The sequence below is a fragment of the Mesoplodon mirus genome (assembly GCF_964341445.2).
Source record: "Mesoplodon mirus genome assembly, chromosome: 4".
In the NCBI taxonomy this organism is placed as follows: domain Eukaryota; kingdom Metazoa; phylum Chordata; class Mammalia; order Artiodactyla; family Ziphiidae; genus Mesoplodon; species Mesoplodon mirus.
Window position 1 is genome coordinate 73,229,507 of NC_138979.1, and position 13,311 is coordinate 73,242,817.

The 13,311-nt window shown below is 53.5% G+C and overlaps 1 protein-coding gene across 3 annotated transcripts in view; it reads right to left on the reverse strand.

The window, feature by feature from the left end:
• Nucleotides 1–3,352: 3,352 nt before the first annotated feature.
• Nucleotides 3,353–13,311, reverse strand: part of LRRK1 (leucine rich repeat kinase 1) — a 123,508-nt gene continuing 113,549 nt past the window's right edge. For all 3 annotated transcript variants that reach the window (XM_082617889.1, XM_082617891.1, XM_082617890.1), the window contains exons 30-34: nucleotides 12,176–12,293; nucleotides 10,792–10,908; nucleotides 7,055–7,905; nucleotides 6,567–6,668; nucleotides 3,353–4,696 (exon numbers count right to left, since the gene is read on the reverse strand). In XM_082617889.1, coding sequence (XP_082474015.1) covers nucleotides 4,519–4,696; nucleotides 6,567–6,668; nucleotides 7,055–7,905; nucleotides 10,792–10,908; nucleotides 12,176–12,293 — 1,366 coding nt within the window. In that variant the 3' untranslated portion in view covers nucleotides 3,353–4,518. The remainder of the gene's footprint in view (nucleotides 4,697–6,566; nucleotides 6,669–7,054; nucleotides 7,906–10,791; nucleotides 10,909–12,175; nucleotides 12,294–13,311) is intronic.

The following is a 13,311-nucleotide window of genomic DNA, read 5'->3' on the forward strand; positions in this document are numbered from 1 at the left end:
CCAGGGACAAGATCTACAGGCCATACCCAGCGCTCACAATGCAGAAGTAAGCTCTTAGGCTTGTCTGGCCACAGAATGTTCCAGTCCCTTTTTGCTCAGGTATCTCTGCCCAAAGTTGAACAGATGCTTGTTAGGACCAGCTCCAGAGCATTACCTGTTAGGTCTCAGGGCTGTGTTTCGGCTAGTGGAAAACGTACCTGAAAGTTTAGGAATTGCATATGGCTCCTAGTAACAGAGAGCTGGAAAATATTTTCTTAAACAAGAAAGTACTTTCCTTGTCTATGAGGTGACAAGGAGCCTGAAGAGAGGCAGCCAGGGCTGGCGTGGAGAGTTGCCTCTCTATCACTCTCCCAGGTCCTCCCTGCACCCCCAGGGGAGCCCTGCCCTCTTGCTCCAGCAAGGACCAGGGAGGCAGGGGCAGGGTCAAAGAGGCTCCTGATGAGTCAGCCCTTTGATGGACCTTCCCCAAGCCCTACTCAGGCATCTCCACACTGTCCCTGGCTGGGCTCAGTCCCAGGGCCACCCCTCCCTGTAAGGGAGGCTGGGAGCTGATGCACCAACAAAAGCAGGGTCCGTTACTGAGCAGAAGGGGGGGCAGCGAGCAGTTTCTGTGATTCTCCAAGTGCTGTTATAACTAATACACCCCTCCCCCATTTCCCTTTGACTGCTCCATTCTGCCAAGGGTGGGAAACAGTGTCAGGTACTAAGGGGTGCAGAGAACTTGAGGCCCCAGGCCCTGACATGCTGGAAGATGTGGATCCTTCCAGGGCAGGATTTCCATGTTTCCTGGTTTTCCTGAGCCTTGGGGGAGTTTGTGTGTCACCTCGCATCCCCTTTGGGGCTCACTGACTGCTTTTTGCAGCATGTACTCCCAGCCTCGAAGGCGCTGTGTAGGGAGGTGGGGTCTGGTGTGCTCCCCCCACCCCCTTGCCACCAGGCAGGGTCCTTGCAGAGACTCTGCGGGTCTGAGCAATCGGTGGCTCTGGAAGGTGGTGGTGGTGCAGCTGGTAACCAGTCATCAGAAAGGCTGATGCTTCCCAGGTGCAGGGTGGGAAAAGGCTGGGCTGCCCTCTGCTAGGGGAGGAGTCTGACCTGCAACTGGGCTGCATGTGCTCTTGGCAAGAGGGGAATGGGGTCAGAGCCCACTGATCTTGGTCAACTGTCCCCAGCCCTTCACGCCTGTCCCTCTGCTTGGACCTCAGCCCAGAACTCTGCCTGCATCCACAAGACAGCCAGGGTGAGTTCTAGTTCAGCCATGGCCCCGGGGTCAGAAGGACATGACAGATTGTTGGCCCTGCCCCTGGGACCTGACCCCCTCGATGGGATCAGGTGCCTCCACGGAGGAGAGGGGACATAGGGGGGCTTCCCATTACCTCTTGACACCAAAGCCAAGGTGTGCCCTTCCTGGGTCCAGCCTGGCTTACCTTCCTAAGAAGGCTATTTTACAATTCAAACAGTGCCGAGGAAGGTATAAAGTAAAAACAAAGGGCCTACTCCTCGTTCTCCTCCCCAGGGGCAACAAATGTCTACCTGATTCCTGGGCATCCTCAAGGATATTTTCCCTGTGCATGCACATATAGCTGTACAACTTTTTTTTTTTAATGCAAGTAGTAACTCTATACACACTGTACTGCAAGTCGCTTTTTATAAAAACAACGCATTTATTTTACCTCGGAGGACACTTCAGAGCAGCACCATGAGCACTGCCCCATCTCTGAAAGGCTGCAGAGTATGGCACTATTGGAGGTACAGGCATGATACAACTTCCTTCCTGATAGAGGTTAGGCTGTCACTTGTTTGGGACCATTATGAGCAATGTTGCAATGACATCCTTGTTCTATATCTTGGAACACTTTCACAGAAGTTAAGGATCAAATATTTAGTGGGACTGCTAGGGTAGGGTCTTAGGGTATGTGTGTTCGAAATTTAGGTAGATACAGCCCACATGCCCTTGAAGGAGCGGCCCCATTGTAGAGTGCCTCCCCTTTAGTCCATCCTCCACTCAGCAGCCAAAGTGATTTTTAAAGACAGTTAGATCAGGGACTTCCCTGGTGGCACAGTGGCTAAGAATGTGCCTGCCAGTGCAGGGGACACGGGTTCAATCCATGGTCGGGGAAAATCCCATATACCGTGGAGCAACTAAGCCCGTGCACCACAACTACTGAGCTTGTGCTCTAGAGCCTGTGAGCCACAACTAGTGAAGCCCGCGCACCACAGCTACTGAAGACTGCATGCCCTAGAGCCTGTGCTCTGTGACAAGAGAAGCCATGGCAATGAGAAGCCCGCAGACCGCAACAAAGAGTAAGTAATCCCCGCTTGCTGCAACTAGAGAAAGCTCGCCCACAGCAACAAAGACCCAGTGGAGCCAAAAATATATATATATATATATATAAATAAATTTAAAAATAAAAATAAAAAAATAGATCATCTAATACCCTTTGCTAATACCCCAGTTGCTTCGATGGGTACCCACGCCTCTGATGCTATGCCTTGTCCGCCCTCCCCGCCGTAAATAGCATTTTATTGTTGTCTCCATGATTATCATCTTACTGTTGGGTGAGGCTGAGTGTTATATCTTCTACCTGTTTTCCTCTCACGTTTTCTCTTTTTCATCAATAGGTACAAACTCTTCGTTTAAAAGATAAACCAACTATTTGTCTCTCATTTTTGTTACAAATATATTTTTCCTGAGTGACTGTCCATCTTTTGAGTTTGTGGTAATTTTTCCACTTAAGTGTCTAAGTTTTAGGTATTCAAGTTCATGGACCATTTCCGTATGGTTTCTAAGTTCGTGAAGAAGCCCCCTCAGCTGGCCCTGAGAGGCCACGACCTGAGCTCCTGCCTCCGCTCACTGCAGCTTGTGCTAGTCCTGGGGCTGGGCGAGCGTGGAAAGGCAGGCTGGGGCCCAATCGTGGGGCCCTGAGTGTCTCAGAGCAGTCTGGCTGCGGGCGATGTGAACCACAGGTTTGGGGCAGAGGAGGCGTAGGACTCAGTTTGCATTTGAGAAGTTAACTAAGCAGCTGTGGGGTGCGGAGATGAGAAGAAAGGGGAGTGGTGACCTCCAAGAACCTGCTGAGGGGCTAATGGCTGTGACATGGGGAGGCTCAGACCCTTAGCCCCCCTGAGGCCATTAAAAGGAAGTGGGGAGACCACAGCCCATCTCTGCCCACGGAAACTGCTTAGGGGCAGCCTTGCCATGGGCCAAGGAGGGGCTGCCCCTTCCACTGGGGCAGTGAGTGGGCCTGGGTGGGAAGAGTCTGCACTGTTATTACATGTACTCTACAGACAGAAAGCCATGACTTCACTCTTGAGATGAAAGGAATCACATTTGCCCACATACACCAGCAAAATCTTAAGTTTGATTTTTATCATTTAATTTTAGAAAAAGGTCAACAGCTTGTACTGGAGGATGATCTCACATTCACACTACTGTTCTGGGTTAAGCAGCCTCAAATGGTTACTCTTGGTAACGATGTGAACATGTGTGCATAGGTGTGTACATGCAGGTGTGTGCGTAATTTATGAAAGTTCTTGCCGTCACACCCATACATCCCCGTTAACAACTTCACTTTTTTACTCTGCTGTATGTGGTGCATAGTAAACACATAATTTGATATAAGCCTCATATGATGTGATTTCACAATCAGAGTCCTAACCATTGAGATATGACTTAATTTGTTAAAGTGATAAACAAGATTATTATGTGCAAACAAACAGGGTTTATGCTCCAGCTGCATCCAAATTTATTTCACAAAGCTGTAAACACAGGCCCTTTCTCAAGTCCTGATGATTGAGTCTCTCTGCTTTCTGTCGACAGGAGAGGAATGTAAAGGCTGAGTCGGTGCTCTCGGCCCTGTGTTGGCTCTTGGTTTTCCAGCCCTGTCACTTAAAGAAACTCATTCATTCCCCAGATTGGGTAGTGCTCCTCGCTGGGGTCCTTCTAAGGCTTTTCACACAGAGACTTTCCCAAGCGGGGACATCTGATCTTAGCCTGCCCGAGCGGGGCCCCGGGCCCCGGGGACTCAGGAGCTTGAGAAATGTGCTGAGAGCCTGGGAGCCACCGGGGGAAGGGACAGGGGTCACAGCCCTCCTCCCTCCCTGCCCCGAACTGCTCCCCAACTGAGAGCCCCTAGTGTAATTCCACCCCAGACCTGGGGGTGAAAGTGGGGAGGCCCATTATGCCAGCAAGGCCCAGCCCCACTTCGTGTGACCCAGCCCAGCCCTGAGAGTGGATGGAAGAGGCAGGGGGACTTTGGTCCAATCAGACTCCACCGTCTGTAAAACCAGCATTGGGGGGATGGGGGTATCCAGGGAACTCAGCCCTAGAATAGGAGAACCCTCAACCCACCCCCACCGACCTGGGCGGGGTGGGAACTTCTCAGTACTTCTTAGCAGCAAGTGGTTCAGAGGAGAACCCAGTCTGCTTCCTGGGTCCTTAGAGGGCTGCAGGCGGCAGGTGGAGAGGTCAGGCTGCTGGCCCATGCTGGCTAGGTCCGAGAAATGCTCATTTCACAGGAATTACCTTCTCTTCCTCATGCAATTCTCCAGCCGGCCCAGCTCCTCATAGGACTGGTAGAAAACATCAAACTCCCGGGTGCCCCAGCCCCTCCAGACAGCCAGGCACCACTCCAGTTTTTCGTTCTCAAAGCCGCACACAACTGTGTCCTTTGCCACTACGGCAGCATCCACAAGCACCCTGCAGAGAGAGGGGGTCTGAGAAAACTCACAGGGGTCCCCACTTGGTCGGGGCTGTGGCCCTCACCCTGCACCTTTTCGGAGGACATAGCCTGGTTAAGGGGGCATCTGTGCACCCCAGCCTGGCACCACCGATGTGCTGGGACACACTGCTTCTCTCTCTGTGGTCCAGCCTGTGGGCAGTCTTTCTAAAGTCTAAAAAGGGGCCTAGGGCATCATTTCAGGTTCACCTCAGAGCAGGTATCCTCCCTAATGCACCTCAGACCCCAAAGAGCCCAGAAAAAATGGTCAGCCCTCTGTGTCCACAGGTTTGGCATCCTCAAATACGGAGGGCTGACTGTACTGTGCCATTTTACATGTAAGGACTTGAGCATCCTCGGATTTTTGTATCTGCAGAGGTCCTGGAAGCAAATCCCCGGCAGATGCTGAGGGAGGACAGAATTATCAATTCTACCTAATAATTCTTGCTCATCAATGGTCCATGACAGATTTTAAGCGTTAACTCAATTCCTTGCCACCCAGCCCAGGCATGATTCTTCTCCCTTTCTAAGTTTCCACATGCTTAGGAAATACAGGGCAATATATTAGGCAAAAAACCTGTACCAACAAGTCCTAACTATGTACATTTTTTTTGAGCCTGTGGATTGTTTTGCATGATCCGGGCATACACTGCAAGTTTCCTTCTGGGCCTCTGCGGGGATGTGTGTCCCACCTCCGAGCACACACTGCCTGCATCTCCTCCCTCTGCCCCGTGTGCCCTGCCTGGCACTGAGGCCAGCATGTAAACTGGGATGTGCAGGGCCTCCACTCCCTCAGGCCTTGCATGTCTCGGACACTTGGTAGCTATTTGCCAAGGGAATAAACGTCTCAGGTGCATCTCAAAAAGCTGGCCTCCCTTTTGCTGGCTGCCTGGCCTGCTTTCTCCCTACAGGAGGGCAAATAGGAAAAACAACACCAGGAGAAAATTCAGGGGAACTAATGGTGGGCACTCTGAGGTCAACAGGCCCAGGCTCTACAGACCTGCCTGCTTCCCTGGAAGCCTGACCTGTGATCTGGGAACTAGTGCCGCCCACAAACTCAGCTGGTGCTCAGCAGCAAACCCAGATCTTGTCTCCAGTATCACTTGCAGGGCAAGGGTCACTGGCCCGGGTGCCATAGACATTTCCTCTGTCATCATCCTTCTCCGGGGAAAACAGGCTGAATGCAATTTCTCCATAAGGCAGATTAACCACGTGGGACTCAGCAAAGTGAGGGGTGTGGACATTGCCAGCTGCCTGACAACTCCAGGAACACTGGCTGGCACCAGCCTCCCATCTCTATAGTCAGGCAGACTGTGTCTGGACAGGCTGTCCTGCCCAGCATGACCCTCACAATGGAGTCTGGCCTGCCTCCTGGTGGGACCCCCAGCAGATGGGTGCAGCTGAGCCTGGGAATGGGCATGGCGAGGGTGGGCATGGCAAAGGTTGGTGTGGTCTGGCTGCGCGGCTCCACCTGGTGCCGTATGGGAGGAGAGGCGCCTCAGGAAGGGCTCTCCTGTTTGGCAGGAGGGACGGGGAATCAACTGGATCCCCATTTCAACTGCAGCTGAGCTTGGGCACTGGGGGCATACCCCAGGCAGGGCAGTTGGTCCACAGGTGCTCTGGGCACCCCCAAAACAGGCAGCCATGACCAGTGGGTGATGGCCGGTTCAGCTGGTATTTGCTGATCCCCTAGGAGCTGCCTGTTCGTCCTCTGTCTATGGCCACAGTGGGGGACACCATGTTTATCGGTGGAGGACAGAAGGGTGGCGGCCATCATGCCGGGAGGTGGCAGTGAGGCCTCGATTCCCTACGCCACACCCTGGGTTCTCTAGGAGCTGCCCTCAGTCTTACCCGTGCGGAGTCAGCTCTCGGGCTTTCAAGACAGCGATGACTCGGCCCCGCTGGGTTCCTGCATCCTTCTCCAAGCCAATGACGATAACATCTCCACCACGCCTAAGAAACCAAAACCCAGAAGGGGAACTGTTTGTCTAGGGCTGTGCTCTCCAGGGGAAACAGAGCTGGTGTGCAGAAAGGCACGGGAACAAACACAGCTTCTGCAAATGGATTGAGTTACCGAGAGGGCCCCGGAGCAGGGCGAGGAGGCCTTTCCCAGTAGGAAACCTGACCGTGGCTCTCCTTTGTGGTGCCCTGAGCTCTCTGGAGGGCTGATGGGCTTTCGTGCAGCCCTTCTTAGATTTGCTAAAGAGATTCCCTCCAGTTCCAGAAGAGAGGGAATAGCTCCTGATGGATCTTGACAGTACCTTAAGGTTTCCCTCACTCTGCCCCCAAAGCAAGAGCAGCGGGCGGTGCAGGATGGCGCTCCCTGTTGGGAAACCTACCTGGGGACCCAGATGACATCTTTCACGGCAAGGATCTTCACAGCCTGCAGGTGCTGGCTGAACGCCTCGCCATCCACGGGGCTCAGGTCATGCTCAGACCTGTCAGAGCCTGTGGTGGGCTCGAGCAGCCTGCTGGTGTCCTCGCAGTCAGTGGAGAAAGGCAAGCTGGAAGAGCTTGTGGGGGAGCAAGGTAGGCTTGAAAGGGATGTGGGCACCTGGTGGGGTGGAGATGAGGAGTAGGAGGACATAGAGCAGTAGTCAGTCAGCGAGTCCTGGTGGGTCAGGATCTGCGTGCCCAGCTCCTCGCTGTACATGATGCTCATGTCTGCAATGGAGTCCTTCTTGGGCTCCTTCGGGCTGGCTGTGGAGCAGTCCAGGGGCTCCGGGCCCATTAGGTGCACGGGAAACACGTCCCTGAGGGGGCTGGGGTCCCCGCAGAAGTATCGGGCACACAGCTTGTAGGTGGCGGAGTGGTACATCACCAAGCAGTTGGCCCTGTCGTCCAGGCACCAGACGACCTCCTCCCCGTGGCACTCAGAGCCGCACACGACTGACGTGACCACCGAAGGGGCTGAGTAGGGCTCCAGCCGCCTGCTGATCTCCAGGGCCACGCAGTCGATGACCAGCAGGCCCGGCCCGTTGCTATACCAGACCTCAGATCCACTGTTGACCACCTCCATGGCCTTCACGGGGTAGGGGTTCTGCCTCGCGTCTTTGTCTGGGATGCTGAACTTGGACCTGTTGGCTGTGTGTGAGCACAGGTAGGAGCAGCTGTGGTCTGGGGCGCCGTGCACCATGGGAAACACCGCCACAAGTCCATCAGCCAGGCCTGCCAGCACCAGGTAGGAATTCTGTGGGGAGAAGACAGGGATGCTTGATGCCCTTGTGTCTCGCGCACCCGGGAGAGAAACAGTCGGTGCAAGACTCATCTCTGCACGTACTCTAGGTGGGCATGTGCTTTCTACCAGCACTTCCTGGAGAAGCCAGCTCCTAAAAAGGCAGCGGCTGCCAGCGGGAGCTTCTGGGTATGCTCCCAAAGGAGGTGCAGCTCAGGCCCAGAAAAGCCACACCCATCCCCCCTCCTGTGAGCAGGAGGAAAAAGGTCCATGGCACCCGAGCAAGGGGCACATGTTGCCTGGACCACACGGCTCGCCTTTGGTCAGCCTGGGCTTCTTGCAATGTCAGCAGGAGGGAACTGCCTTCTCCTTCAGGTCACCAGGGCCTCCTTCTGAGGCATGATGTGGTGCCCTCCTTCCCCTGAACTCTGCTCCTTAAGGTGACAGCAGCTGTGGACACCCTATGGGTCTGCTCTTGGCCTCCTGCCTGCTGCACCACAAGCCGGGTGCTCCATAAGAGCAGGCCTGAGTCTGCGTGCCCACCACTGCCCCCGGCACTGGCCTGCACAGGGAAGGGCCGAGTCCCGGTCACCTCTGTGACTCCCCCAAGTTTTATGCTCAAGTCACAACACGTGCTGCTGAACTAATTCTTGAAGAAATCACTTCCACATTCAACCCTCTTGTGGAGGCACTTTTTGGCCACTATGCCACATTCCCTGCTTACCACATCTACTCTGAAATGCCTGTGGTTTAGGCATTTATGGGGTCTTGGGGTGTCTCCTGCCCCCACAATGAAGCATGTGCTCTTCTACAACCACCAGAGGTCATCAGGCAGAGGCCAAAGTTGCAGAGACTGTGCTGAATGCTGGGCCCAGCCCAGGCCTCCTTGGAGCATCTGTGCGGAGCTGGGAATGGAGAGCAGCTTAGCAGCCTAGATGCCTGAGTGGGGTTGGGGGGTGGCCAGGAAGAGTTCAGGAGAACAAAGCCAGAGCCGGGAGAGAGCAGAGATGTGAGCCTTGTGCCAGGGAAGGTGAGCAGCAGAAAGCTCCCTTGTTGGGAGCTGGGAAGTTGGGCTGTCCAAGGTGATAAGTGAACCAGCCTCTAGCTTACTGAAATCCATCTTCAGGATTCAAGGAAAGAAAACAGCCAAAGCAAATAGGAGCAAGGTCTCTATCAGTCCTGGCTCTGGGCCCCAGCCAGGCGGTGAGTCCCACATCCCAGATGGGTGTGGATGTCCGCATGCAAGAATGCAGGGGTCTGTCATCCGTGGCCACAGGGCAGCATGGCCTCTGAGGGGCAGACTGGCAGGGAGGCTCTGCACAGAGCCAGCTTTATTCCAGCCGGCCGAGCGGGTGGTGGTGCCCTGGCTTGGGGCTCTGGCCAGCCATGGCTTTAAATAACACTTTGTGTTGAGTTCTGTGCTTCAGTGCAACCAGGTCCCGAGCTCCCCAGTTGCCCGGGGGGCCACAGTCAAAAATGACTCTAAGGTTGATTTCAGTTTCTATTTTTTAAAAAATAAATTTATTTATTTATTTATTTTTGGCTGTGTTGGGTCTTCCCTGCTGTGTGCGGGCTTTCTCTAGTTGTGGCAAGCGGGGGCTACTCTTCGTTGTGGTGCGCGGGCTTCTCATTGCAGTGGCTTCTCTTGTTGCGGAGCATGGGCTCTAGGTACGGGGGCTTCAGTAGTTGTGGCACACAGGCTCAGTAGTTGTGGCACATGGGCTTAGTTGCTCCGCGTGCAGCACGTGGGATCTTCCTGGCCCAGGGATCGAACCCGTGTCCCCTGCATTGGCAGGTGGATTCTAAACAACTGAGCCACCAGGGAAGTCCCTGATCTCAGTTTCTTAAGAAATGAAACTGTAGAGGGGTGGAGAGGAGAGTGCATATATTTCACGATTGTCAGGAAGTAGTAATAATGCTCAAATTTACGCAGTGTGCTGGCCCAGAGCTTTGGGTACGTTATGCCCAGAGATCCTCCTCTCAATGTCTTTTACACCCATTTTGCAGATGGGAGAACTGGAATCAGATGATAATAGCCGACATGTTTTAACAAAGCCTCACCAATAATGACCTTTCGAGCAGGGGGCTGCACAAACAGGGGCCTCAGGGCCCACAAAGGGGTTCTGGAGGCCAGAGAAGCCTTGGGGACGCCGCTGAGGAGCTGGGGCGAGGGTAGGGGCAGCTTCTTGCGGGGGTGGTCATGGCGCTTGATCTTCAGAAATGAAGAGGAAGAGGTGTTGAGCGGCAGGGTCAATTCTGGAGGGAAGGGCCTGCTCAGAGTGCGGTGCTGGGTGGGGAGGGGTGTGAGGGGGCAGCGGGGGGTGAGCCCTGGCCGGCCCTGTGGGCTGGGTCTGATCCTGAGGATCAGCAGCACTGCCGGGGCCCAGGGCTGGGGAGGGCACCACTCGCAGATTCATCTGAGAAAGGCAGGGGCTAGAAGTTGAGGTGATGAGTCTCACGGCCACGCTGGACAAAGAGGGACTGAGTTCTGGAACTGAGGCTGAGCACTCCAGAGGAGGCAGACCTGAAGGGGGAGGGGAGCTGGCTGCCCGACACGGGTGGGGGCCTGCCACGGCCCTGTGACCAAGTGGCTGTGGGAGGTGCTGGGCCAGGCTCCTGAGGCCCCTGCTCTCAGAAGGGGAAGGGCACACATGCAACTGCTCCTTGACACCACTTGCACCAGAAAAGCATCTCACCTGAACTGGGGCTGCGGCATTTGCATGCAGAACGCAAGCCTTCCACTTAGCCCACTAATGATGGCCCCGATCTCCTGTCTCTCTAAGGCTGACTGTGACCTAGGCTTGGTGATCCAGAAGAGCATGGCTCTCTCCCTCCCCACCAGCCCAATGGAACGGGGAAGAGAGAATCAGAGACCTAGGCACCACCTCCCCTTTACCTCACCTTTTTTATAACAGGAACCGCCAAGAAGCAGGTGACGATGGCTGGGGTGTCCAAAGCCCGTTGGGGCGTGTTCAAGGGACACATGCCCTTGAGGCTGTAGATGTAGATCTTCTGGTCCTGCAGAGGAGACAGTCAACATGAGAGCCGGGGGACTTCCCTGGCGGTCCAGTGGTTAAGACTTCGCCTTCCAATGCAGGGGGCGCGGATTCGATCCCTGGTCAGGGAGCTAAGATCCCACATGCCTCACGGCCAAAAAACCAAAACATAAAACAGAAGCAATATTGTAACAAATTCAATAAAGACTTAAAAAACCAAAGCAAAGCAAACAAAAAACAACCATGAGAGCTGGGCTGCAATAGGCCTGCCGGTTCCTAGGGTGCACTCGGTCTCAGAAGGCCCTTTACGCCTTGGAAAGTAACTTATTGAGGCTTTCTGGTTGGTTGTTTTCATATTTCTGTTCTTTGTAAAAACTTGGAAAACTACAGAATATTCTGAAGAAAAACAAAATCGCCCATACTCCAATACCCAGAGAAAGCCACGTTTGGGATTTGGGGCCCAGACTTTCAGTTTTCCGTGGGTATTGGTGTGTGTGAGCGTCCCCAACAGTGGGACCACACTTCTATGCTGTTTCCACACTTTTCTTCTCCCAGGACTATCAGTGCAGGCAGAGGCCCTGTCCTACCTGGTCTGTGAGGGAATTATGCATGTCTATCGCTCAGGTGTATCAGAATTTGGCTCATCTGTTGTCAGATGTTTATTCTGTTCAAGTCTTTACTACTATGAATTATACTGGAATGAGCATTCTTATACACCTATCTAGTCTGAGTGTGTGTGCGTGTGTGTGTCTTGGTTTTTTCCTTAGAACAAACTCTTAAAGCTAAAATTGCAGAGGCTTACGTGGTACGAATATTTCTGAGATTTCTGATTCATATTTGAACCATACTTCCCATCTGGAAAGGCTGCACCAGTTCATACACCCCCACCCAGTAGCTTCAGAGTATTTGTTTTGGGGCACTCCTCTCTGGAGTTCTCAGAAGACAGTTCCTTGAACCTTCTGCTGACCTTTTTACATGAAGGCGCGAGGCCTCAGAGCTGAGTGGATTTGCTGTGTAGACAGGCAATGTTATAAGAAACCCAGTCACTTTGCCAACCTGCTGGGGTTCTCCTCTTGCCGGGATTCTGCACTTGACACTTAGCTGAATCCCAGAGATGCTGCTTGTTCACAGGGCTGCTGGCATTGCTCTGGGGTCTCACAGTTGTGGGCTGGGGTTAAATCTGAAATTCAAATGTACCTGGGTGTCCTGCATATTTAGTTGCTAAATGGGACCCCCCCCAGGGGCTGGTGTCGCCCACCTCGATGAGAGCCCTGCAGAGGGGTGGTTACCTCGGTGGCCGTCCACAGAGAGTTCTGGACCTTGAGCTGGCAGCTCAGCTTCATGCCCGCACAGCTCACGCGCTGCACCTCCAGGAGGCCCTTCTCCGCGTTCACCACCGTGTAGTTCCTACAATCGGCAACAACTGTGCAGTCAGCTCAGGCCTCCCTCTCCCTGGCCTGGCCTGTAGCAGCCTTGGAGGAGGACATCAGCTGTGGACCTTGTCCACCCCTTCCAGCCCAGGGTCCAATTTCGCATGTTTTAAGAGACTCAAGGACTGTTCATGGCTGGGGAAGAGCCTGGTTCTGCCTGCCTGGTAATGCTTGAACATTTGGGCAGAGAAAGGCCATTCCCAAGCAGAAGCAAGACCCTCCTCTTTCTGTGACCTTTGAGGGCTCAAAAAGTTGCCCACAGCATGAAGGGACACCAGGGGGCTGTACCTGCACTAAGGCTGCTCCCTGCCCTCCCACTGGCTATGTCTCCCCCCCGCTCCCCCGCCACACACACACAGCAGAGTACCTCAGGTCAACCAGAGACAGATGGGGGAACTGCAGAGTAGACTGGGGGGTCTCAAAACGGGCCCCCAACATAAGTGCTTTGAGAACTAACAAGCTGTTGTTTATGAGAGTGACCCTTCACTCACCCGCCCCACCATGTTCCCCAGCATCGCCATCTCCCCACCGTCCTTGATAGGCATCCAGCATGCTCACTGTCTGGAGGGAAGACTGCAGCTGGGGCAGGGGTCGGTTATTCACCCAGGCCACACAGATCTTTTCCCCAGTCCAAGGGAATAAGTCAAGTGAGTGGACAGCAGTTCTCAGTGTAACACTTTTCTGCCATCAGATTTTGGAAACCCTTGCCATTGTTGACTGATAACGTGTATCCGCAGATGATAAGAGATGAGTGAAAAATCAGCAAATGAAAACTTTCTTCAAAGTTATATTCCACCCTTTTTCTCCAGTCTATTTTCTATGCATTGAAAAAATAAAACTAGGATATTATAAATAACTTTACATTTAACTTGGAAAAAATTAAAAATATAGAGAAACTTAAAGGATAACACCCCTATTCCATCCAACAAGAATTTTGTTTTGTGTATCCTGTTTTCTGCACGTCCCCCCTTTCTTCTCACCCACTTCCCTTCCTT